The 26,007-nt window shown below is 41.8% G+C and overlaps 1 protein-coding gene across 1 annotated transcript; it reads right to left on the reverse strand.

The window, feature by feature from the left end:
- Positions 1–1,765: 1,765 nt before the first annotated feature.
- LOC128787495 (ADP-ribosyl cyclase/cyclic ADP-ribose hydrolase 1-like) lies at positions 1,766–25,777 on the reverse strand. The gene is made up of 8 exons (XM_053941659.1): positions 25,077–25,777; positions 11,226–11,355; positions 10,480–10,615; positions 9,681–9,763; positions 8,256–8,332; positions 7,535–7,627; positions 5,258–5,344; positions 1,766–3,420 (listed from the first exon to the last, which is right to left on the reverse strand). The coding sequence occupies exons 1-8, from the start codon at positions 25,313–25,315 to the stop codon at positions 3,339–3,341; spliced, it is 927 nt and encodes a 308-aa protein (XP_053797634.1). The 5' UTR covers positions 25,316–25,777; the 3' UTR covers positions 1,766–3,338.
- Positions 25,778–26,007: the final 230 nt, after the last annotated feature.

A 26,007-nucleotide genomic window follows, 5' to 3' on the forward strand; every position in this document is an offset into this window, starting at 1 on the left:
AGGAAAAATTTATTATCCCAGACTATTTGCCTTTCTTGGTTCATCAGGAATTTAATGAAATTTCTGCTGGTGAAGTAGAGGGATAACCACTCAGACATACTACTTGTTTTTAATCTTTTCACCAGCCTTCATATTTTACATGCAAAAAATTTTCTTTGGATCAGCCATTGCTCCTTTCAAGCTATTTAATAGGAAGGATCAGCCTCTTAGTCCATTTTAAGCCTGTAAATGATATTGCTGTTAAGAGAAAGTTTCTGAGATTCAGCCTGTTCGCAAGACTTACTACCTGAACACTTGCTGATCTCATTTTTCTATTCTTTCCACTCAGCTCTTTTATGCAAGACAATGTTTGAGGGTCACTGTTTTGAGTATCAGAGAGTCTTCCCAGGTATCTGCAGGAAGGGTAGCCCAAGAAAAGTAAGGGGAAGTTTCAGCCTCATACTGGACACTGCAGTGCTGCCACTACATCAGGTTCCATCCAAAAACACTCCCCTTTTGCCAGAGCCCAGGAGGACCCAGACCCACTGCACAATATGCTGCTAATATACGTATAAACAAAATCAGAACCCATCTCAAAGATTTTTCCCCATATTACAGTGCTCAGGCCAGGCTGAATGGGGCTTTGAGCAAGCTGCTCTAGTGGAAGGTGTTCCTGCCCATGGCAGCGGGGGTGGAACTATGTGAACTTTAAGGCCCCTCCCAACCAAAACAATTCTATATTACATGAAACCAAACATAAGGCCAAGTTCTGATTGCAAAGGAGAACAGATCTTTCTGTATTTCATTTATTTCCAAGTAAGTTTAATGATTGCAGGCTCTGGTCAGGTGAAGTGCATCAAATACCAGAGGAGCAGCAATGCAATTGTGACAGGGTCAGAGAAGTAGCTTTTCCAGCTCTGTGTGGTTCTGGGAGTGATAACATTGATATCACCCTATCACACTCGGATTCCTCTCATGTTTCTGGGCAGCACTCTAGCAATGTTTGATGTGGGCCTGAGGCACAAGCCAGCCTATTCACCTTGAACAAATAATGAGAGCTAGCTTTTTCAGACTAAAAACATATTTTCAAAACCCAACCTTTTCCAAACCATATCAAGAAACATTTATTCCAAAGAGTGGGAAAAATGCATAGTTATTTTTCCTTTTATTTGTTTTCTGTGGATTTGGAACACTTTGTATTGGTTTGGAAGGGTTTTTTGCTTGGTAAGTCTTCAGCAAAGCAATAGGATTTGCAAGTATACTTTTCTGGTAGGGCATGTCTGCACGGCATTTCAGATGTGTGATCATGCATAATAAAAATGTTTGTTGGAAATGAGCTTGCTTGTGTTCTGCCATGTATGTGATCCAAGCAGCCCAGACTTGCCAGACACCTGCATTGCAAAGCCATCACTTACTCCAGCACAGTTGCCCATATTAATTGTGCACCTCAGCTTCCAAAAGCACAGCTGGATTCTTAGCATCCTACTACATAACCACTGACAAGAACAATCATCTTTCTTAACTATTATGGCCAAGAAAAATCTATGCTCAAGATAAAGACTCAGGATGCTTCACTTCCAGCCACCTACAAAGACAATGACTTCTCTGTATCAGATGGAGAACACAGGCTGGGGATGATGTGCTCTGTTTCTCTGCTCTCCTGGGTGGTTGCACATAGTGTTTCATACACTGAACAGATTTCTGAGTTGTTTTTAGGAAGTGGTCTATTTTGGTCTTCTGAGAGTCTTTCTTAACTTTCTGAGGTTATGTACAATGTGAAACTGAATTAAGAACATTTGTCATCAGCAATTTTATTATAGGTCTTGATTTTACAGTCAATATTTTATATTGCAACAGAAGAGGTACAAAAGTGAGCATGAAGACAAACTTGTAACTGATAGTCAGAAATAACCTATTTGAAAGTATTGGTATGTGTCTATGTTGATTCATTAAGTAGTTACATAATAGCTTGCAAATAAAAATACATTTCACTTAATGTAAACTTTATGGGTGAGGTCTTGGGTTGGTCCAGCCAGGCTCAGTGCAGGCCTTCTATTGCTAATAAAGAGATGAGGTTTATCTAGAGGTGCTTAAAATTACACCAGCTTGTGTAGTTCCACAACTACACTTTGCACTCTGGGTAGTCACTAAAACATGTGGCAGTACAACCTTCTCCCTGTGGGATCATGGAAACCCCAGCCTGCCTAAAGGTTTGGCAACTGCTGGTCATGCTGTCACCTCAGCACCCAGGAGTATATCTGTAGCAAAACCTGTTCTGTTCTCTCAGTGTCAATGGCACTGCACAGAGGCACTACATCCGTGGCCACAAGCTGGCCTCAACACTTGTTTTGCTATAAACACTGCACTTGAGACTGGCAAAATAGAAATCAAAGGAAAACAGTGAAACCTGCTGTTTCAGTGCACCTCGGCATGTTGGTGCTTGTGAATTATACACCTCAAGGCATCGCCTTTCACTGCAGAAACTGAGGTCAAGAGAGACTCCTTATTGTGGCAACCATTTCATGTTTGTGTCTATTCCAGTGGAAGGCCAAGCTGTGGCCTGAGGGACCTTTTATGAAAGTTGGAAGACTAGTGTTTACTGCTATATTAAGAACAAAATGTAATCTGACCTGCAATGGTGTATCCAGTAGGATTTTAATGGAGCTATCTGAATCAGTCTCACTATTTTCTCTCCCAGCTGCACACTCAGCAGTTCTCACAGGTGCAGGCAACCCTCTGAGCAGTTTCTGTTTTTTTCTTAGCTCAGCTCAGCTGTCTTCCCACCAGCTGCTCACTGTGATACCATTAAAAGGCAAGAACTGCTCTGCTTATTCCATTGCTTGCTTTACCTGGTCAGAAGTGTCACAGTACCTGGGAAAGCCATGATTTATATTATGTGCCACTGGGCAACATTCCCCTCTGGGAGGGTTGCACTGGGATGCAGGGAAAGTGTAGCATGCCCTGGTCATTTCCTGCTTAACCTTTCAGCAGGAAGGAAGATGAGCACTAATCTAGGTGAGTTCTGTCTATCCTGGAAAGTCTCTTTCTTCTCTGTGCCCCCAGGGAATCCCTGCTCTGTGCCAGTGCTGAGCTGTATAGGAGGGAGCAAACCAGGGCAAAGCACCTGCCTTCAATCACTGACCACAGCCCCAGCCCATCTGAAACAGTGTTTGTGTGTGTACAGCATCACACCTCAGGTATCATCTCCTGCTATTTGGCTGTTAGTATCACAGCAAGGATTTCTGGTTATGGACTCAGTACACACCATGCTACTGTTATCACTCTTAGCTATGCAGCCACATCTTCTGCAGCTTTGCACACAAGTAAGGAAATTCTTCAGTAGCACGGAGAACTCTGTTTCACGGAATTGCTGTGCTGTTGGTGCAAAGCCTGCAGTCTGTGTGGTCTGGGTAATGCACACACTGAAGGAGCTGAACAGGCCTGAAATAAGACACAAAACCAAACAAATATTTAATAATCACTTTGCAGGTACAACAGAATTACTTCACAGTTACTAAATACAATGTGAAAGTCAAAGTGCGTGTTACATCCATGCCTATCAAGCACATGGGTTTTTCTTAGGGGATTTTTTTTTTAATCTTGCTGCAGAAAGGTAACTTTGGAGTTTTTAGGGACAAGAGCAAATCAGTACAAACCAAAGTAGGATCTGACCTCACAGCATGTCAGCTATTCTGCAATATAACAAATAATTACGAAAAAGAAGATCTCTTGCACAGACTGTGGAATTCCTGCCATGCTGGAAGTTCACCATCTGTCTTACTCACTGGTAAACCCTACTGCTACAACAGAAAGCTGTTGCTGTGAATGTCAGATATGATGAGATTTTTTTTCTAATGCATCCAGTGATCCAGTTTTACAGTTACTTCTGGAAGATACTGCTGACATGGACAAAAGCATGAGAAAATGACCAGCACCAGTTGGTGCTACATGGCATGCAAAGGCAGATGCTCAGCTGATACAGACCCACTCAGCTCTATTTGCGATGGCTACAGGGGAGTGAAGCCAACTTACACAGTCTATCCTGAAGTTTGGCTTTATCTGCACATTTCTTATTTTATTGTTATTCTGCATATAAAATAGCAAAATTAAAGGTCTGTGTTGCAATACCCAGTTGTTTATATACGTGTTAGTTGAGCTTTGACAAAAAGCTCTACTTGTCACTTTACCTTCAGCCGCGAGTGGTGAGACAGAGCCATGTGTGTCAGGTTCCTCCCTGTGCTAAGCCACAAGGGGTCTAAGCTATGATATATTTCCCCTTTCTGCCTCGCCCTGTAGCTTAATTCATCAGAGGCTGAAATAATCTGTACCTATTTACAGGTCCTGGGAGTATTGGTTAGAGGTTCCATTTACCCAAAGAGAAAGTAAGCACACGATTTGGCAGATTTATGCACCACACCAGCATTAATTTTTTCAGAAAGTGCGGAGCACCCGTTAATCAGGTTCAGCAATACCCAGAGAGAAATATATTGCTCTGCCTTCACATTTAAAGACCTATCATTTTTCTCTTTTGCAGACCAATTTTTCCTTACTTAAACTATTGTCACAAACTCAGAAGTTCATAGAAATCTTTGTTTACTTTGGAAATGTTCTTATCCAAGTATAAGTCCTTGACACTGAAAAGCTGTTCCTGTCAGATAAGATATGAGCATTATTGAATGTTTGCCACTTTTCTAATGTCTCTAAAGAACAATTTTGCTTTATGTGAAGGTCTCTGAACCCACACATAGGGATCTGGTTTTTGCATTTCCTCAACAGGAAGATGGAGATTTCAGGCAAGTCAGGACTTGGGCTGCTGTTTCAGAGACTCCTGTTTTTTGCTCCTGACAATGGTAAATTACACCGATTAGTAACGCTTATTTTGTCTCATGCCTCACTCTCTGACAAAGCAGCAGGACAAAAAGCATGCTCAAACCATGGTGAAGGAAGTAAGAACCACCCTTGGCACCCTGTGTTATCTATATGCAGCAGGGATGAAAGCTGCCTGTTTGATTCAGAGTATTTTAGGTAAAAGCCCAGTCAAAAGCAAATCTGGTGGCTGGATTGTTTCCTTCCAGAAAATGACTGAACATGCTCAATGGGAAGAGTAGGTCAGAGAGCAAGCCTCAGACCCAGCCAACCCCAGGGCTGCAGCCTGGCTGGAAGCCCCTGAGAAGGACCCAGTCACACTGGAGGGATGTCATGGCAGTAAGGAGGAAGTCCACTCTGCAATATTAGTTTTATGTTAGCAAAGTCATCACCAATAAGAGTGGATAATTACCTGTAATTGTCTTCACAGATGATCTTAAAGTTTCGTTCTTCTAAAATGCTTATTAACCTTTGAATGGACTGACCTGAGCAGGATTCACTGTGGAGAGAAGACTTCAGTTACTTGTGTTGCTTGTGTGTACAAAATGCCCACCTAAATTCCACACTCTATCACTGCCTTATTATAGGTAAGATTCTTGAAAAGCTTGTTTGCTGATGTGCTCTGAAGTCCATCGGGTTTGTGGAGCTTTGGCTACCATTGGGCCCTTGCTGGTAGAAACGATGTGACGTTCAGCTGTGCATCTTGCAGGAGAGCTTGGTGCAGGAGGACATCTGTGGGACATGACTCAGTCCCATTCACAGCTCAGGGTGCTCTAGAACTGCTCCACTGCTGCTGGGGGCTTCCACCCACAGCAGCACAATACAAGGCTTACTGAAATCTGTCAGAGGGGAAAAGGGTCGAGTCCTCTGTGTGATGAGAAAAGGCCAATCATGAAAGCCAGCAGTGAAGTCCCAGGTAGGAAGTAAGCTAGGAGGAAACTGATAGAAAGCAGGGGACAAAGCAGGCTATGAGCACTTCCTGTATGTTTGACTCAGTTTACAGCTGCTGCTGCTGCTCTATTTTGGCAAGGGGATATTTCAACCACTTTTGTATTAGTAGGAGCCCTAACTTGTGTATTTCTTTCCATTCCAGATAAAGGTTTCAAGGAGCATGTAGCACTCTCATACTTTCAAGATCTTTATCTCTATGTTTAATTTAATTAAATACCCAAGGGCCCCAAAGCTGAAGTGAGAGGTTTGACAAATATCATAGGCACAGACAGAGACACAGCAAAAGACTTGTTACCTCAAGGTAAAAATCATCTCCTCATCCAGAGTGTAGGACTCACTTCTGCTACTGGGGACAAAACCAGTTCCTAACATATGACTAGTGGAGAGCACTGCCAGCTCTTTTTTTTTCCACTAGACTTGACAAGCTATCAGTGATTCAACATGGAATACAAATCAGAAGATATAAGTAATACATACTATTGGGGCTACCCCCCCTACTCTCTTCTTAGAAGCAAGTAAAAAATAAAAAGGAAATTGCTATGAACTTGTCACAGGAGGAAGGTGTCTCCAGCAAGGGGGCTGGCAGGGCAGTGCCTTGTTGAAGCTGTTGAGGGCAAGCATAGTAGCTTTTCTGATGCTGGGAAATCATGGGACAAAGGATTCAGTGCCATGTGTGGGGAAACTGATGTAAAGATTACTCAATGCCCTTTTTCCTCAGCAAACCTTTATGCAAAGGACCACAAGACTAAGTCTGGTATGCTGACCCAGCATAGATGCACACCTGTGAACATGGCAGGTGTGTCAGCTCATGTGGAAAGGGGACACTTCTGGGTGTCTGGGCTAAGGGAGGGGCTGCAACACTGGAGCTGGAACTGTGTCAGAGAGTGAGGCTGTCTGAGCAAGGTCCACACTCCTTCCTGAGTTGCACTGCATCATCACAGCCTGATCCATGGCACCAAAGCTGCTGTTTCTGTCGTGGAGATCATTAAGAATAGGAAAAACTGTGGCAGTGCATTATGACCATGTGAGCCACAGAACTGGCTCTGAAAGGAGGGGTCAAAGGCACAGAGCCTCATGCTTAGTGTTTCAAGTGTGGTAGATCTGCAAATGGGATGAAAAATGTCACTCAGAAAGGCTCAGATGTGATTTGAGGTTGCTGTTCTGGTATCAGTAATTCCATGGTAAGCATTTCAACTACAGATTTGTTATTAAAAATCACAGAATTATTTAAGTAAGAAGAGACTATTTGATGAGCTGGAAAATATGAGCTGGAAAAGGTTGCCCAGGTCCCAGTTAGGTTTTGAGTATGTCCATAGATGGAGACTCCACAACCTGTTCTGTCATTCAAAACTGGCACAGCATAATTATACTACTCCTGTGGACAAACATATCCATGTTTGGATGGATACATGGACATGTTTATCCTTGCAGACATAGCCTGGTCTCTGACTTCAGTGCTGCACGTTTGTAGACCTCAGTGGAGCTGAAAGGAGCTTAAAGGTCATGGGACCTCTTGAATGCAAGGAAAATGTCGTTGTGTTTTACCTATTCAGTTCAGCAGTACCTACAACAAATACTAGGAGAAAAACCAGTACAAATGTTATTTTTTTTCCTGCAAAGTAAGCACCTAGAAGGTGAGTGTAAAGCAGATTTCATGAGTGGCAGTGTTGCTGCCAGACCTGAGCTGTGCCCTGTGCCTTCCACATACTGCTCATCACTGTGCACCAGTGTCTCTTACCTTTGAGGTCCACCAATGTTTTGCATAAGCCAAATGTGCACTTCAGACACTTTATCTGGATCCAGGTTAAAGATCTCAATACTTCCAAAAATGCTGTAAGAATGGAACATGAAACAACAAAACACTCTTAGTTATCTCAGAAAGATGTAGAGAGTATGCTCCCCAAATATTAGTGCTTATTACTGCTGCTATTACACTCTGTGAGAGAACATTATCTTGCCAATGGATTATCATAGACTATTTAACTGCCTTATGGCCAAATGTTGTCTCCCCGCTGTTATTTCACTTTTGGGGGAAATTTTGAAATTGCCTGCAGACAGAAACAAGCTGAAGTTTTGCCATCTTTAGTGCCTCATCTCCTGTTCAGTTTCCTGGCTATTGATTTGGTTTGGTGCCAGGGAAATGACCATGGCTGTTCCCCGAGAAAGCATATTCTTCATCTTTTGATATTATTCAAGACTGCACTTCCAGCCAAGTAGCCAAGTCTAGTGAAGTAAAATCAAAGAAATTGTAATAATCAAGTTGCTTTGAGCAGTCAGAGCACACTGGATACACCACCCACATAGGCTCTGAAGGATTTCAGTTACAGTCTCTGAATAGAAGGAGTGAAAAGGATCAGCTTTACAACATCCAGGTTGTAGCAAAATCCCTTCTGCACTGGGACTCACAGGCAGACAACCACATGCAGCCCCACAGAAACATGAATGTGTTGAGTGAATACCTGCTGCTTTTGAAAGCTCCAGCTTCTACTGATCCATTGAGCATCACTTGAACCACACCACATGCTGCTTCTGCAAACTGAACAAACCAATGGACATTACACTCTGACACTACATGCAGTGCCATGGCAGACTTGGGGCTGGTAGAATTCATTGATGTCCTCAGAACTCTCTAATATAAGCAGAGGATCTGGGCAATATTTTTGCAGAACATTTCAGTGCAAAAAAAAAGCCTCTGAAGGCTGTGACAAAACTGTGATAAAGCAATATACTGGATCATGTAATCACTGCTTTTTTATTCTTTTAAATTCATGTCCAAATATTTAAAGACTACTAAGGTGTATAAAGTACCTACTCTAGGTATATAAGACATTGGTAAGGCAAGGAATTTTTAAAAAGCTTAATGCAGGTGACTGTACTTAAGAAATCTTTCATGTCCTCATAAACAATGAGGCTCAAACTCAAATCTTGAGAGCTGCAAAGTTCCAGGAAGTTTAATTATGCGTAACTTTCAAATGTATTAAGCATGGGTTTTAGTAGATCTTGAATTTATGTGGCTAGGAAGCCTGCAGCTGAGCAATCCTGAGTCTGTATGTGGTTCTATCTCTCACATACTCTGGAACTGAACCATTTTCACTCCTAGTTTACCCAGAAAACATTTTTTTTATGGTGAGTGGACTTTTTCTTACATACATGAGAACTGGAGCAGATAGCAATGCTTGTTTTCCACCTGGGTAGTCATCTACTAATAGTCATACCAAGGGTGAAATCTTGAGGGACAGGTAAAATTGAAGTAATACAGAACATCAGGTTTTTCTCTGGCAGTTTGTTCCTGTGAAGTGCTGATTCAGCAAAGCCAGGCTAATTGCTTAACTAGCAGGACTAGCAGGATCTCATTCCTGTGATGGGAGTTGGCATGTGTCTGTGGGTGGGGACATCACAGGATCCTTGCCAGGTGCTGATGTGGGTGCATGTGCTCTTCAGGTGTATGCTGGGAAGTGCAAGGGGATTCTCGGCCTCTTGGAAAATGTCTGTGCCAATCTGGGTGCTGTTTTCCACATTAGCATGCTAAAATAGATTTTAGTGTAGCAATTTACATTCTGTGATTTAATTAAGGTGATTGTTATAATTGTGAGTATTACTTGCAGAGCTCCAGGTCTCTGCCAAAGATTGTTCTAGACACTGACCTCAGCCTCTGTCCACAAAAACAATGCCCAAACTACAAGGACATCAAATGTTGTACATAAAATATGGGACCTTGGATTCCAACACCATGATTTTTAACATACATCTGGAACTAAAGCTTTTGTCAATTTCTACTATTCCATCTTTTAAGTCCAATCTGCAAAATCATATTTTTTGGCAATGTCAGGAACTTAGTGCCTTTCCTTGCTTTTGAATTCAGGGAGATTTAGTCCAGATCTTACCATCTTGGATGCCATTTTCCAGAACACAGAGCCAGGGTTGCTCTCACATTCATTTCGTTTTGGACAAGATTCATAGTTGATTCCTGAGAAAAATACATTTATAGAATAGCTAAGGTTAGACTGAATATTTTTGCAAGGCTCATGTGGCTTTGTGAGCAAAAAAATTTGCCCTGTACTAAAGCAAGAAGGCTAAATGGGGAGAGGGCTCTAAAAGGAAAAGGAATTTGCATCTGTTCAAAGGTCTTCCTGTTTGCTCACAGTCTTTTCAGGGAAGCAGTTGCAGATCCCATATCACAAATAATTCTCAGAAAACTGGGAAGGGAAAACACACAATCCCAAATGTAAGAAACAGGTAGGCTCTTGACAAGTACTGTCTGATTGCATTGAAAAATTAAACTTTGGCCAACATTTTCAGTAATACCAGCCCAGTTTAAAGGTTCCTAGCCTTAAGCACCAACCCAGGAGTCCTGTGGGCAGTGATTCCCCCAAGGTACCTGCACACTGCCCCAGCACTTTGATATGGCCAGGTCCTTTTTGAATGACATTCCTGCTTTGCAGTTTGTCCCACAGGAACCACAGGGTGGAAGCAAGCAAACTCAAATTTAGCCCCACAGGGGGCTACATGTGGCCATTAGTTCAAGCAACAACCTGGTGTTAAAATAACATCCTAAGTTGTGGTTTTTAATTTAACCTGAGAAATAGGTGTTATTTACAGAATTCCAAAATATTGGACAGTTAAAATTTTAAACTATATCACTAGAAAATAGTGTGAAAATGATTGTGTTTAGGTGCAGATTACCTGGAGCAGAGGGATCTCCACACCACGAAACTCTGTCGGCCATATAACCCAACAAGGTGTCCTCCAAGGTAAGGAAATTTTGATTGGATTTTGTGTAACGATGAACGAGGTCACCTGTCTTGCTCCAAAACAGCGACTGTGAAATAAGGTACAATGTCTGGTAAGTGACAGCTATACTACAGCTGGCCAGAAAAGTGTTCTGGAGAAAACCAGAAAGTAAATGACAATGAAGGAGTTTTAGTTTTATTGAAATGCAGCGAGTTCACCCTAGTGGGTCAGTTCTTATTTGAACACTGTCATTTGCAGAATATTTTGGGTAGGTTTTTATTTTTGGTGGAAAGGGACATGGTTAGCTTTTAAAGGATTTTGAAAGAAAGGTTTGGCTAGTTTTCACAGGATATTTACCAAATTTGTTGCTTGTTTGGAGCTGCGGATGGAAGAACAGCTTTCTGGAAGCAATGTCCCTCTAATAGCATGATGGCATGCTCCTTACAGAGAGCCACATGCTCAGGGAATGAGGACATCCCTGTCACTTCACTGGGATGATCCTGGCTTGAGGCAAGCCTTACACAGGGATGATTCCCAGCAACAGAGTATGGGCAGGGTTACTGAGGTCCAAAGATGTAGCTGCAGGACTGTTGGGGTAAGTGCAAAAGTAAAATGCCATCCTCATCAGTTGTTATGGGTGAGATCCCATTGCCCAGACCAGGCATCCCACCACAGCCCACCCTGCACTGTGCTGTTACCTTGTTACAGGGGATAGGATGATTCGCTAGCTCCATTAAAGGCTGATAATCTTCTGGTGTGATATTACAGGGATGCTTGTACATGAACGCATCTTTTAATGATTCCCATATTTTTAGACAATCCTTATCTCTGCCAAAAGATTAAAACATAGTTAATAAGTATTTATGAGTACTTGTGCCTGTGAAAGGCTCTCCCTCTGTTTTGGTCAAACACTCTGGATCAGATGTTACATGATCCATTACAAAAGCAGAGTATCTTCAGCAGATTAAGTATATACTGAGGAAAGAACAGTTTAAAATCATCTCTCTTTCCTGCATTTCAAATTAGTTTACTGCAATATCTAAATGTCATCTAGCTTTTTACCCTTTAAAATGATCAGTGCTGATTTTACATAACCAAAAGATCAAATTTCTTGATTATTCACACCAAATCATGAGAAGCAAATAGCTTCTCAAACTATAGGTTGTACATTTAAAAAGTATGGTCAAAGGATACTGACCCCTCAGATACAGCAAGCCAAAAATATGGCTATGTATATCCCTGCCGAGAGTTTGATCCTAGAGAAAACAAACCCTGTAATTTAATCTAAAACAAAAGCAGAGATTTAGCTGTTTGGGACCTGAGGTTTTTTAATTTATGCACTAATTTGCAGCTATTGACTTTGCTAGGGGCACAGTTGATTTGCACACATATAACCAGGATCCAGATCAGGTGCCACTGCACAGCACTGCCTGAAACGGAGCCTGGGAGCAGGGACAGGGCACGTCAGCCTGGAGGGTCTCCAGCTAAGTGGCCAACTGAGGCAGCCCTGGCATGTCACGTCCTCTGTCACAGGGCCAGCCCCGGTTGCATTAGGGCCCACACCTTTCGTTTATATGAACCCAATTTAGCTCTTGGTAAATAAAGATGAGTAACAATGATGGCTTTTTAACAGGACTATTACCTTTCAAAGGCCTAAATGCCCTTTCAGTTGCACCACTGTAGAAATAAGAAGCCAAACTGTGGGTGCTGCAGGGAGCACGGTTATTGTTTTGCTCTTGCACTCTTGTGTCAGCAAGAATTCACGTTTTACTTAGCAGGATTTAACTTGGGTGTATTAAATTTTCTCCTGGAGGAACATTTCTCTGTCTGCAAAGCGCAAATAACCCACAGAGACCATACTCCAAACTTTGGTACTTTATTTAGGGGTTAGGAAGTTGTAAATACCTCTCCTTGCCACTAAGGATTACAACATGGACACACTGAATCATCCAAAAGAGAGGGTTCCTGCTGACTGAGGGGTGACATTAGACAATAGACAGCTGCCTATTCCCTTTGCTCTGCACAGTCAATGGTATCATAAAGACAATTTGTACAGCTTGGCTGTAATCACAGGTACATCTCATAGACATTTATATGGCTCACACTTTCTAATTTGTCAAATGATTTGTCTTCCAGGTAGGCTTTTATTTTCCTTTTTTTTTTTTTTAAGCTGCTCTGAAATCTGTTTTATGTAAGAGTGTTAACAGCCACAGGTGACAGCTGGGTACCCGGTGATCTATCCTTTCATATGGCAAAGTTTTTATGCTCGGTTGCAGAAGACAAAATATTTTTCAAGAAACCATAAAAAAAAACCCCACCATGTTTCTTTTTTATTTCCAAAGCAGAGAGGTAGGAGATAGACACAGTGTAAAACATTTCTGCTGCTAGACTCAAGACATGGCCAAGAGAGACAAAAAGAAAACCATCCAGGTGATTCCTGGTCATGCCAAGATAGATTGCTGAGTCACTAATCCAAAGCATCAGTGTTCTATCCTTTCAAGACACCAAACTCATCACTGGATGGCATGTGTCAGTGTTGTCAGTATCTGAGAGAAGAGTCTTTATGCACAGTCCTGGCAGAGCTGAGCAAAATTGCATCTTTAATGTCATAAGAGCTGGTAGGTCTTAGCCTGCAAGTGGGGGAGGCTCTTCTACAGCTGCTAATTGGTGTGGAGCTGCCAGTTGTACCACAGGGAAGAATGTAAGTCATGAAGATGGGCTTTTATAGAAACTTGGCATTGTTTATGGAATAAAAATACAGATCATCAATGTAAAAAAAATAAATAAAGAAGCTAAACAACCTTTTCTTTTTGCTGTCCTCACCAACATAGTTTTTTTTTTTTTTTTTTTTTTTTTTTTTTTTTTTTTTTTTTTTTTTTTTTTTTGTTGTTGTTGTTTTTTTTTTTTTTTTTTTTTTGTTTGGTTTTTTTTACAAATTAATAATAATAAATCATTGATTTGCCACTGGAAAGCTATTTCACGGATATGAAGCACAAATTTTGTTTCACATCCTAAAGAGATTACCAGTCACGTAGAACTGTGATTTTGGTTTACATCTGATTAGCAGTGAGAAGGCTTGAGGACCTGCAAACGCCAGCTCCAGGAAGATGTGCCTTTCCAGTCTCACTGTTGAGATAGATTCTGTTAATAAATTTTCACCTGACCCTTTTCTAACACAGAAAGAAAATACTTGTCTTGTGTGCAGCATTTAACTCACACTGAGCAGAGGTGAGGGCAGAGACTTTCTGTAGCTCTGGGCCTTCTGAAACAATATGAGAAGTTTGCTGGCATGTGGTATGCTAAAAATTCCAGGAAGAACAGCCTCAGGTTGAAACAAGAACATGTGCCTTGCCAAAAAAAAAACAAAAAAACAAAAACGCCTGAGAAACAAACTTTTCTCTTAAAGGTGCTCCCAAGTCATAGAAAGTGTTGATTTAGTGGTCCTCCTGGATTTGCAGGAGAAAGAAAGGCTGCAAAAGAGATCCTCACTCTACCAGTTAATTGCATTTATCTAATTCAGATAACTCTGGAGTCCATGGGGAATACTCTTATGTCCCACACTGCTGAGGGCCTTGGGCTCTCTCTTTCTCTGGCTTTTGTTTGTGTATTTTGGGTTGTATACAAACTAATTCTGCATCCTATCTGTAAATGCCATATAATCTCTTCAGGCATAATGAACTTCTTCCTTTGAGGCTAGCTTTGTTTATGCTGAAATATCTAAAGCATTTTATTCTACTATAGACTCTGAAATATTGAATCCAAATTCAGTGATATGTAACATAAATATACTCTAAATTTGTGTTTAATTTTTTCAAGTTTTATTTTTATGAATAGAGTTTGGGTAATATTGGTAAACATGAATTAATAGCTAACAGAAAGAACACATGAAATCTTCTGTGAACTTGAAAACACATTTCTCTGGAAAACAAGGACTGAAGAATTTGCCTTAAGACCTTTTTGAGCCAGAGATTCTACCCTGAACTCAGTATAGCATACAATAAGGGTTGGGATACAAATAAACTTTTCCTTATTAAATTCAAATGTTATACATACTGCAAAGCATATCCTCCATTTGTCCTTACACTGGGGTAGAAGTTGCATTTTCCAATAAATTTGAGCATTACTATCCTTTGTCTTGTAGATGAATATCACAGTAATCTATCAAGTGAAAGCTGAGGCCAAGAATATTTCCATTAGCATCTATCCCAGCAGCCAAATTTTAATGTGCATATTAGAAAAATAGACAGCTTCTGCATCATTATTTCTTGCATTTCCATACACTGGTCTGGCTAACCTTGAAAGAATATCCTTACACTGAAAGGAATGGGACAGCACTGATCTGGTAAATAACTGTTACTATAGATTTTTTTTGCTTTGCTTTACATTTTTTTTTCTTTAATTGGACATGATGAAGCAAATTCATGCCCAGTTTAAACTGATTTAATTGGTATAATATCAAGGATAAGTTTCATCCCCTCTGATTTCAGTTGCACCATGAACAAAGTCTTGCTTTCAGTTCATTGATTGACACTGAATGCTGAAAGCATCTTAAGAAGGGCATGTGCTGCCTCTAGTTTTCTACTCAAGAATTTGGGAGCGATGCTTAAAGTATGGGACCAATTTCAAATTTAAAACTAAATAATTACTTCCAGACTTTGGAGAACTCAATCAACTCTGCCCATGTTTTTAAATCACCCTGCCAGGCAGAGACACTTTGCTGGTGAGACCTGTTCTCCCCTGCAACCAGTATCAGATTTTCTAAGGCCCAGAATTTTATTTCTAAAACATTGCAATGTCTTCAGGACACCCTGAGTTTTTAACTGTGGCTTTGTGGTGAAACTCTGAAATTACAGCTGGAAACAGTCCCCTGAGCCCATGTACCTAATGTGTGCAGTGATCAAATCTCTGCATTTTGTGTAAGAAGATCCTTCTCATTTGTTACCATCACTAGCCAAAACTGTGATGAATCTAAGCACTCAGAAATCTGACTCTTTAAAAAGTCAGCAAGATGTTTGTGGTTGTAACATAGCTCCTTAAAGACATAAAGCCAGTTTTCACTCTTCTGGGGAGCTAAGGCATGGGCTTCACCTGTAAAAACCCAAATATCTCATAAGGAAAATGTGTATCAAATGAACTTAATGGTGTAGCAACATTTCTGCATCTAACAGACCCATCTTTGCCTGTGTCAATTTATCTGCTTCATTTTGATAAACTGTGGTGTCTGTAGACAGCAGAGAAATTTATACATCCGTAGTTGATCTCTTTTTTCATGTGAGCTTATGTGTAGCTATGTCTTTATGTCGGAAATTATACAAGGACCAATTATACAATTGGTATACAATTATATATGTATACAATTGTATGTTTATCCCTGTGTTGAGAGGAAGCCCTCTGTAACTCAGAATCCTTTTGCTACCTTTTCTGCCCCAAATATTTATGGGGTTTTATTTCATCAGCTTGGCCTTCCCTACTTCCAGCCTTGCCGTGTCTCACTGCTGCTTGGAGCAGTTTTTTTGGAGCTGCTGCCAAGCACAGCCCAGGCAGTTGTTCACTGGAGTGAGGCTGGGCTAGGAGCTAAAAGCAAGGAGAACACTGCCATCAGGTGGGAGAAGGAGCTCCTCAGGAGCAGCAACTGAGGTCAGTCCCAAAGGCGTGACCCATCTGCAGGGCACGGAGCTGAAAATGGGGACGTGCACTCAATGGACCGGCTTCCTTCTTGTTATTGTAGCACCTAAAACCTCCCATCAGGTATCTTTGTCCTAAAAATCAGACAGATACGAATTAAGAGAGGCCAGCCACTGTCGTTGCTGAGGATTTGAGGACATTAATGCCTGCTGGTTTCAGCATTAGGATAATGGAAAGGGGGAAAACTACCAAGGAAAAAGATGAAAGAAGAGAATCAGATCTGTCAAGCTCAGTGTCTTCAATAGGCACAAGCCTCTCGTTTCCCATTTAGTTTAATTATTGCAAAGTGTCTGCCACCATAACACTTATGGTGAAAGGTTTTTTGTAAATATGAAAATGACATGCTTGATTTTTTTGGCAGCTTGATTTGGTAAGTATTGCTTTCTGCTAATTACATAGTTCAAAATTCAGTAAACAAAGCCTTGGAGGAACTGACTGGGCATAGAGAGGGAGATCCAGAACCCTGCCTCATAGGAAGATGACTTCTGGAAAGGTTGCCTATAGATAGGGCAATTTAATTCTGCATGGCAAAGAGGGGGTGCCTGGAGGTCTGGAAAAAGAAGTCCTAAGTGAGATTGCTGCTGGGTGCACCCCAGGGCTTTGTGTGTTCCTGTACAGTGAATGACCTGGAGCAAGTGACAGCTCCTCACCACACCAGTCCTTCACCTTTGGCAGCAAGAAGCTTTTAAGGGCAGAAGTATTTGTGGCTTTGGTTTATGGCTCCTGGAGTATTTTATGTGAGTGGGGAATTGCTGCTGCAGGACAACACTGAGCCTTGTCACCCTTCTGGGAAGGGCTGAGCCAAGAGATGGCAGCTGTAACCAGCGAAGGGTTCATCTCCACGAGCAGATTGTTTTGCTGCCTGGATTTCAGCCTCCCTGGATGAAAAAACAAGCTACTAAAGGAGGCGGTGTCTTCAGAGGTGCTCTTTAAGTGGAATGGAGCCTCCAGAAGGGCAGAAGTCTCACCTGGACTGCATTTTGACAGAGTCATAGTTGCTCTATAATTTAAGCTTCCAAGTGAGGGCCATGCCATCAACAGATATAGAGGGAATAAATTCTACCTGGCATCTTATCCTTTGATCAGAAAGGGTATTTGTAGTAGAGTTTCAATGTTAATATTAAACTTCTAAGAACACTTCTGTAACAGTGATCTAAATTAAAGTACGTACAGGGAAATATTCAATGGCTTAATGCATTTTCACTTTTTCCCACCCATAACATGAACTTGCACTACATTGTTTTGTTTTGTTTTGCTTGTTTGATTGTTTCTAATAGAAATAAAGTTGCTGGAATGTGGCATAAATGCAGTAATTTGTGAAAAGTCCCTGCTTCAAGGGTGGGCTCTGTCAGCAGGACACAGACAAGGGAACAGATGGGAGATTTAGTGCATCTGTGAGTGAGCTTCTTGATAATTCCTTATTTTGTGGTCATCTCCTGGGAAGACAGAATGCATCTTGGCATGGTTTTTTTCCTTGGACACTTGAGACAGACTTTCATTTGACCCTAGAGGGAAAAAGGATCTATTCCTCCTATCCTTATGGATAACCAGAGATATAATTCCACATGGTGCTCTGAGGTGTTAAGCAGCTCTTGAGTTTGAACCATACCTTAGCAATGACAGCTGAGTTACATCGCCTCTGAGTGTGGGGTTCTTTTCACTGACATCTCTACAGATGTAATAGAAGAACAGAAGCAGGAAAAGTGGGAGAGAACAGTATTCCCCTTTACAGCTACAAGGCCATAAAAACATTTAATAATTTCAGTCCGGGGGTGGTGCTATAATTTTGACAGCCCAGACATTGCCCTGTAGAGTCAATTCTATAAAATCAATAAACAAGAGAGAAGGTAAAGTAGATGCAGCTAATTGACTGTGCATGACTAAATAGCTGCAAGAAGTTACAGTGAAAAACTAAGTTGAAAAGTATTTCATCAGCAAATACTTCTGATTAACATGTAGAAGATCATTACAGACAGAAAAATATTATCTCTAATACCTGGGATTAAAACCAAAGGAGATTTTGATTGCAAGGATATTTTAATATAGTGATGCAATATGTGTAAACTAACCCAAATATGAAAAATTACTTGAAATCTTATGGAATCTTGCAGTAAGAATCATTAAATATCTATACATTGTAAAATTAATGTAAAAAAAGTTTGTATATATGAGAAATATAGAGTCATTTAATAACAATTTTTATATGAGAAAAATTCAATATAGAAAACTGAGAGGTGAGTTGATATATGGCTGTCAAGTGAGAGATAAATTCAGATTTCCACAATATTTCTGTACCTAAGTAGTACATTGATATTGGCCATGGACAAAAGACAATGTATCTTTTGACATCTCCCCATTACACTTGCTGGACACTCAGACCTTGGGTTGTCTGTGGAGTTACAGCATGGGAGGGTAGATTTTCAGCACAGAACTGATCCTGAGCTTTGCACAGAACTGGATGGCTTTTCACAGCCTAGCAGTGGCATTTATACTCCAGAAGAGCAGAAATAAATATGCTGGAGATTAATAGTCTCAAGAACAAAAAAAATGATAGCTACCCACTGCCCTATGAACTTGTCTCTTCCTAAAAGAAAGTTAATTTCTTTCTGATGAACTTCCTTCAGAAAGAGATGACAACAAAACCCAAATAGAGTCCTACCTTATAGCCCAGAGCAGTTAGGGAAACTAGCTTTAAGCAGCATGAAGACTCTTTTGAAAGACAAACTCCAGAGCCAGTAGACCCACCTCTATATTCTCAAGTACTAATCACTGCCTTTTTGTGCCCACTAAACATTATATTCCAGTTCCCCATTAAAGGTCAGTACAGCATATTTCAATTAGAAGTGTACTTTTAAGTAGGACTCAAAGAGTTGTTAATATTAATAATGATATCTTTGCTACCAAGAAACTACAAGAACAGTCAAAGTCACTTGTATACAATTTAGGGAAAAACAATTGTAGAAGAAAACCTTGTTATAAACATTGAAGGTTAGAATAAATGAAAAGCAGAGCAATGCAGGTTTCATATAACAAAGGCTAACACAGAAAAGATATTAAAGTCAGCACACAAGCACATGAAATAGGGAGGGGAACTTTAACGGCATACACAAATGTTAGGACTTGGGTATTTTAATAAGCAGTGTGTTATTATGATGATACAGTGCCCATCTTAATGATGAGAGACAAACCAGATGTAGGAACAAAATATCAAGACAATTTTCTTTAGAGATGATCCAAAACATTTCTACATTGCTGTTTGCCCTAGTTTCCCAGTGGACTTCTTCCAGGTCTAAAAGCTTTTCCTAAGAAATTAAAGAAAAGAAAGGCACTTCTGGTGATCATCTAATCCAACCTCTGTCTCAGAGAAGGTTTCTCAGGACCAGGATCTATCTAGTTTTGAATGTCTCCAAGAATGGAGCCTCCACAAAGTCACCAGTCAACCTGTTCCTGTCTTTGATCACCCTCACAGTAAAAAGCCCCCTGTTTTTTCCCTATGTTTAAATAGGATTTTCTGTACTTTAATTAATGCCCATTGCCTCTTGTCCTGCAGCTGAATACCACTGAGAAAAGCTTGACTCTCTCTTCTTTACTCCCCTCATCTGGTATTTACCACCTTGACCCTTCCCTTCTCCTGGCTGGACAGTCTCAGTGCTCTCAGCTCCTCTCTGTATCTCAGACACTTCAATCACCTTCATGGTCCTTCACTTAGTGACAAGACCACAACTGGAGCCTGCACTCCAGACACATCTCACAGGGCTGAGCCGAGGGGAAAGGTCCCCTCTGTCCCCCCAGTGCTCCTTCTCGTGCAGCCCAAGGCGCAGCTGGCTCTTGTCACAAGGGCACACTGATGGGTCACATCCAGCCTGTCACCAGGCTCCGGTGTCCTTTTCCACAGACAGTGCAAATAAAGCCTTTTGTTTGCTCTGGGACCAAAAAAGATGGCACAGCAATGATAACAGATTTTTTTTAGAAAGCGTATTCTTACAAACAAACAAACATGGAGTCCTTTGCAGTTTGAGGGACATCAAATTAGGAAGCTCTAGAAATCTGCTGAGCACTTTAAGAGGGTCTAATGCATTACAACGGTGTGGTAACTTGTACTCTTCAGAAGACTGGCTCAGTAATGGTTTCTCTCATGTAAGGCACATTTTCTTAATGAAAAAAACAAGCCTTAGGTAAGTTTCAGTATAATATCATGGCTATAAAAATAAAGCTAGGATTTTTGTGAGACTGAATCAAATTGTGGTTATTTAGTACAATGCTTGATGTGAAAGCATTAACAATCAGTGAACAAACACAAAGAAATTAGATTAAAAATGCCCAGTAGAGCATGAAGGCAAAATGCAAAAGTAAGCGTACATCAAACCCCAGATTTCTTTCGGGAAGAAATTATGCTGTGAATGCAATAGAATCTCACACAAAATCATGGTCTATATGTTCTTTTTGACAAAATGTATCTCCATCTCCAGACTGCAAAGGAATGGGAAGGCAAAATGCATTCATGATTGTGCAGTGAGGAGATAGAGCTCTCCTGGACATGCACCAACTCTTACTAAATTTAATGGAATTATAGACTGTTAAAATTTGTTACAACAGAACTTGCCACTAACGATAAAAACAGCATTGGTTGATCTGATTATATTTAAGGGGGAAACATATTCTGTGTCCACACAAGATTGCATGAAAAATGTATTGAAGTTTTACACTTTCAGCTTCATCATCAGGTTTTTGTATTGCTTAGTCAGGCACAGTGGCATTGTTTGGCCTGGCAGTTACATGTGTTATGGATACTGCTCCCTGTCTGTGTCCTTGGTGCCCTCTTCCTGTCAGAAGTTAGACAAAAAATAAGCTGGTTTGCCTTCAAACAATTTTTAAATAGTAGGTCCTTGCCATCTTCTCTGGACACAACCGTGTGTAATATACTCTGGGATGATCCTGCTTGGGCATGGAGGTTGGACAAGCTGACCCTCTGTGGTCCCTTCAAACCTGACCCATTCTGTAATTCTGTGGTTCTGTGAATTAAAGACCAAGAAGTGACTGCAGCTGTGAGGGGGAAGCAGTTATTAGCTGAGAATAAAAATTCTTTCGAGCTGCAAATATAATATCAGTTATTTCTAGATCCAAAAAAAAAGCATCTTTTATGCTTTGGGCATTAGTGACCATTAATGACCTTTTACATAACGTCACTTCTCCACTCCTTCCCCAGGTCACGAAGTGCTGCTGGTTCTTGCCCTCAGCCTGCCAATTCAAATGTAGTGAAGACGAAACCTAAACCAGTTAACTCAGGCTACAGATGTGGCAACTTTTTCTGCCCCGGTAGGTACAGAGGTGCCAAACCACCAGAAGCAGCATCCTGCGAGTGATGGGTGAGTTATGGGTCACCACAACAGGTCTCTGTCAGCACGGATTTGCTGAATTCCCTGACCTACACTGTGCAGGTGAGCCTGCAGCGCCGAGCTCCTGCTGCGCTCCCCGCTCTGCTTGTGCCGGGATAAATTCTCGGAAACGTCGCGGTGCATGATTCTGAAGGTGAGACTTGCAAGCGGTTTGATAGCCACAAGAGGGAGTCCGTATTACTGGGAAGGAGAGGACGAAGTCATTGTAGGTCAAATTGTTTCTTCAGACCAAACTGCTTTTGGCTTTATTCAGCCAAAACTACCACACATAGTCATGGCCACGCAGGATTTTTAGAAGACTAGTGAAATCAGAACTTCTAGCTTCTGATAATGTTGAAATAAAAAAAGGTAAGACTACCAAGCTATGGCAAACTATTGCTTTGGAGCCAGTATTTTCCAGGGAATACTGGAATACACGGAAGTCAAAAGAGAAATATTATTCTTTACTGTCAGTATGTAGATGTGTGACTCTGTATGCAGAAAACAAACCTCCTAAAGCCTGCTGCTATACCATCCACATTTCTTCCTAAAAATAGAGCTAATAGTGAAAATGCTTTATTGAAATATTTGGTATTCTCTTTCTCTTCCTCTTCCTCTTCCTCATGAACTTTGTCATGACAAAGTTTATGCAGGAAGACTGAGGAAATTGCATGTGTACAAATACTAGGAGTCAGCCAGCAGCAGAAATAAATGTGAGGATTGTATGGCACGCAAGCAGTTGAACAAAATCATTACCAGCAGATGCCGTACCACAGTCCAGAGAAATGTCCTTTTGTGAGCAGGTTCAAGGCAGAGATTTGATGAATTTGAAGAATAAGCGAATCAACAGGGTAAAATCTGATTGCATGAGGTGTTTATAAAACTCAACTGCAGACAGCAAGAGCCTTTCAGTGGCCTCTCTGCACTTGGGTTCAGCCCAAAGATTGTATTGGGAAAGAGAAGACCATGACCAGAGAGAGCTGGCTGGGCATGGTAAAAGGGCTCCAGTAAGTTAAGGGAGAATGCAAAGAGGTATCCTGTAGAATTAAAGAGTTGTGATAATGAAGGTGTACACTAACATGTCAGAGGCCTTCTTAAATGATTTACAGCACACAGATGCAAAAGCAGAGTTAATGGAGGCTGTAGAACTTTGTTAAAGCCATCTGTGATAGCCAGAAACAGTATAATATCCATAGTCATATAAACAATCCCCCTTTTTTTCAAAACCTGCCAGCTATTTCAAATTGAAATATGGCACTCCAAAATGTAGTTAATGTCACTAACTACCACAGTGAATAGATTTTATGTTCAGAAAATATCATTGAAGGTGGAACTTAGTGATTCTGATATAAAAAAGTAAAAATACACAGAAGTGTCCACGAGTTTTCTAAAGGCAGATCTTTTTAAAAATAATGCACATCAGTGTAAGATTAAAAGGGCTAGAACAAAATATGGACAAATTTATGAGAAAATGAAAAGATTTCTAACCAAGATAATGAAGTTCCCATGGTGGGAAGTAGTGGCAGCAACAGTCCTGGCAGTTCCCCATTCCTACTCTTCTCTTTGATTAAGTGCACCACAGATCCCATACAACAGAGGATCCAAGGCCTACATTAATGATGAAAGAGAGAGGGATGAAAGATCCCACTCTCCAATGTGTCCTAAAGGCACCCAGTTCATTATCAAAAAGTACCAGTGACAGAAGTGGTTGGTTACACAAACTGCACAGAGCTCAGCGCAATCAGAAATGAGCAATCTTGGCTTTGATTTCCAGGAAAGCATATTTTTACTTCTTCTGTGCTCTATGCTTCAGAAAAATTTGTCTCTTAAATAAAACAAAAAAGGGTCCTACTATGTGAAGTAATTTAATCTGAAAGAAAGTGAGCTCACAGCCACAAAGGTATCAGCACTGTTGGATTATGAATAGGCCAAAATACTGCGCTTTGTACTAAAAAACTTCTTAGAAAACTTATGATCATGAATTTGTAATATTTTTAGAACTGTCCTTGAATTAATTGCCTAAACAAATCATACCTAGAGATATTTGTGGTCCAGAGTCAGACTGTGTTGTCAGTGAAACCACATGTGGCCGTGACTGAAAGCACACTCACACAAAAGTGGTTTTCACATCTTCAGCACCCCAATTTGAATGAAACAAGCCCATGTAACAAAGGCTATTAGGCTTGAAAACAATTTCAGACTTAAATATTGAGTGTATAATTCTTTAATAAATTAATTTATGCTTTTAGAAACATGCATATGATCTTGCAATTTTCAGGAGCTTTTTAATTTTATTTGCAAAAGAATCCTCCTTTCCCTCACTAAAGCCAGTCAAATATTTAACATAAAGCATGAACAAGTCTCTGTGTGCTCAGGCCATGATTTTCCACATGACCCTTCAAATACTGCAGATCAGCTTTTTCATACAGTGCAGGATGTCCAAAGCCAAAAGAAACCCAAATGCAAGCAAACTATATACAACTTTGTTCTCATCAGCTCAATGTCATGAAAACAAGAGGTGGCAATTGCCTTTTTTAGGACAAAGACCAGGATGATTCTGTCACCTGGCCAAAGTGTGGGGCAGCCCCACAGCACTCAGCCCAGGGTGATGGAAAAGTCTGCCAGAGGTCACTGTCAGACACAAAGCAGGGTGGCTGGTGCCACAGACAGGATGGACGGTTCCCTGCTGAGAGACTCTGGCTGCTCTGGATCCCGTCCTGGGTGTCCCCAGTACCTTCTGGGGGGCCCGGGGCACTCCTTATTTCATACTTTGCCTTTCTCTGCAACGAAGGGGATCAGAAAATCAGTTCTCATCTCTAATACGCTCTTGCAGCCCATGGAATTTCTTCTGCAGGAGAAGAGGGATGGGATGCCTCGGGTGTTGCACTACCTGCTGTGATGAGCTGAGCAAGGACCACCTCCGGGGGAAAGTGTTTCCAGGGATTGATGAGCTGGTATCGCGATCCACCTCCATTTCTTCATGCAAGTTCTCTGAGCTCATCAAGAAGTCTTATCCACATGCTAAAAACAGTTTTGGATAACCCCAAAGTACTCCTGAGTGTTTTTCTAACATTTTTGTCTGTTCTATAAATCTGTGTTGAACCTTGTCCTTTCCCTCCCTCCTGTGTAGTTTCAGTTGCAGGACTGAAGTGTCACATTACAGACTTTGGCAGATCAGCTTTACAGCGAATTGCTTCACCTCCACGTACCCAAACCTTTTAGAATTCAGCTTTTATTTCAGCTGGCATTAGGGAAGTTGTAAAATTCATTTATAATTATGTTTTGATTAGTGTTACTTTTATTGCCTCTGCGGGTAGTTTCCTTAAAAAGCCACCACTGGGGCACCGAGTTTCTTTCTGTACATTTTTCTACAAAACAGGGTTCTTAACCGCCTGATTTCTCCCTGCCACTGCAAACGCAGTGCTCACGGCCAGGTGGAGGCGAGAGACAGTTCTGCTCACCTGACACACGACCCAGACCTCTACTCACCCCAGCTCCGGGTGCTGCGCCGTGATGTAGTTGTAGCATCTTCCCAAAATAACTTCTTGCAAGTTCTTCGTGGTCCCCCTGTCCTTCCACTTCAGCATTTTGGGACCGACCTCGTGCCTTCCGTGGGTCAGGAGAGAGGCCAGCACGACGGCGAGGACGAGGGCGGCCAGCAGGACCGCGATGCCCACCAGGAGGACCGTGCGCTGCCGCATGCGGGCAGAGCCCTGCTGCAGCGGCATCGCGCTGAGAGGCGGCGGCAGCTGCTCCGCCGCGGGGACAGCGGCTCCTGCGGCCAGCCCGCGCCGCCCCCGCCCGGCGGATGCCCGGGAGGCCGGGCTGACCCCCGCCCGCCCCGGGTCACCGGCCGCCCGCAGAGCGCGGGGCTGTCCCGGCAGCGCTGCGCCTTCCGGGGACCGCCGGGCACTCCGAGTATTCCCGGGCTGTCCCGGGATCCCGGGTTGACCGAGGAGCGCGGGGCTGACCGCGGCCACCGGGGGTCCGGAGGGGCAGGGTCCGGACCGCGGGGCCGCTTCCCACCGCCCCCGCCCCTCCGGCTCCGTCCGTTCCGCCGGTTTTAGAGCCAAACGAGGGCTTTTCGGGGCTCGGGGCGGGAAGGCGAGAGCCTGGATGCTGTTTGCGCTCTGTGCCTTACTTTGCCGTGACCTCCCGGAGTTAAACTTCGGGAAGTTATCGGCGGTAACGCACGCAAGTGAACCCCAGGAAATAACTTGTAGAGTTCCTGGAGTCCTCCTTCATATAATTGCAGCGATATGCTCCATCTAACGTGTGAGTAAAAGATGAATTCAAACCACCCAGCCTCTTTGCTCTAAATTAATTGTTTTGTACAGGACAGGTGTTGAATCTGACTTTGCCTAAGGCAAGAAGGCAACTTTGCAGAATCTACTTCCCAGTAGTAATAAAAACATAGTTT

Source organism: Vidua chalybeata, chromosome 4 (genome assembly GCF_026979565.1).
Source record: "Vidua chalybeata isolate OUT-0048 chromosome 4, bVidCha1 merged haplotype, whole genome shotgun sequence".
Classification (NCBI taxonomy): domain Eukaryota; kingdom Metazoa; phylum Chordata; class Aves; order Passeriformes; family Viduidae; genus Vidua; species Vidua chalybeata.

Bases quoted from the DNA above. Each gene is read 5' to 3' on its own strand.
- LOC128787495 (XM_053941659.1), bottom strand. From the start codon at position 25,315: ATGCCGCTGCAGCAGGGCTCTGCCCGCATGCGGCAGCGCACGGTCCTC. The intron at 11,356-25,076 runs GTGAGTAGAGGT...ATCTTTTGGCAG, and splicing joins GCGCAGCACCCGGAGCTGGG to AGATAAGGATTGTCTAAAAA. The intron at 7,628-8,255 runs GTATTCACTCAA...CCATTCTTACAG, and splicing joins GGAGCTTTCAAAAGCAGCAG to CATTTTTGGAAGTATTGAGA.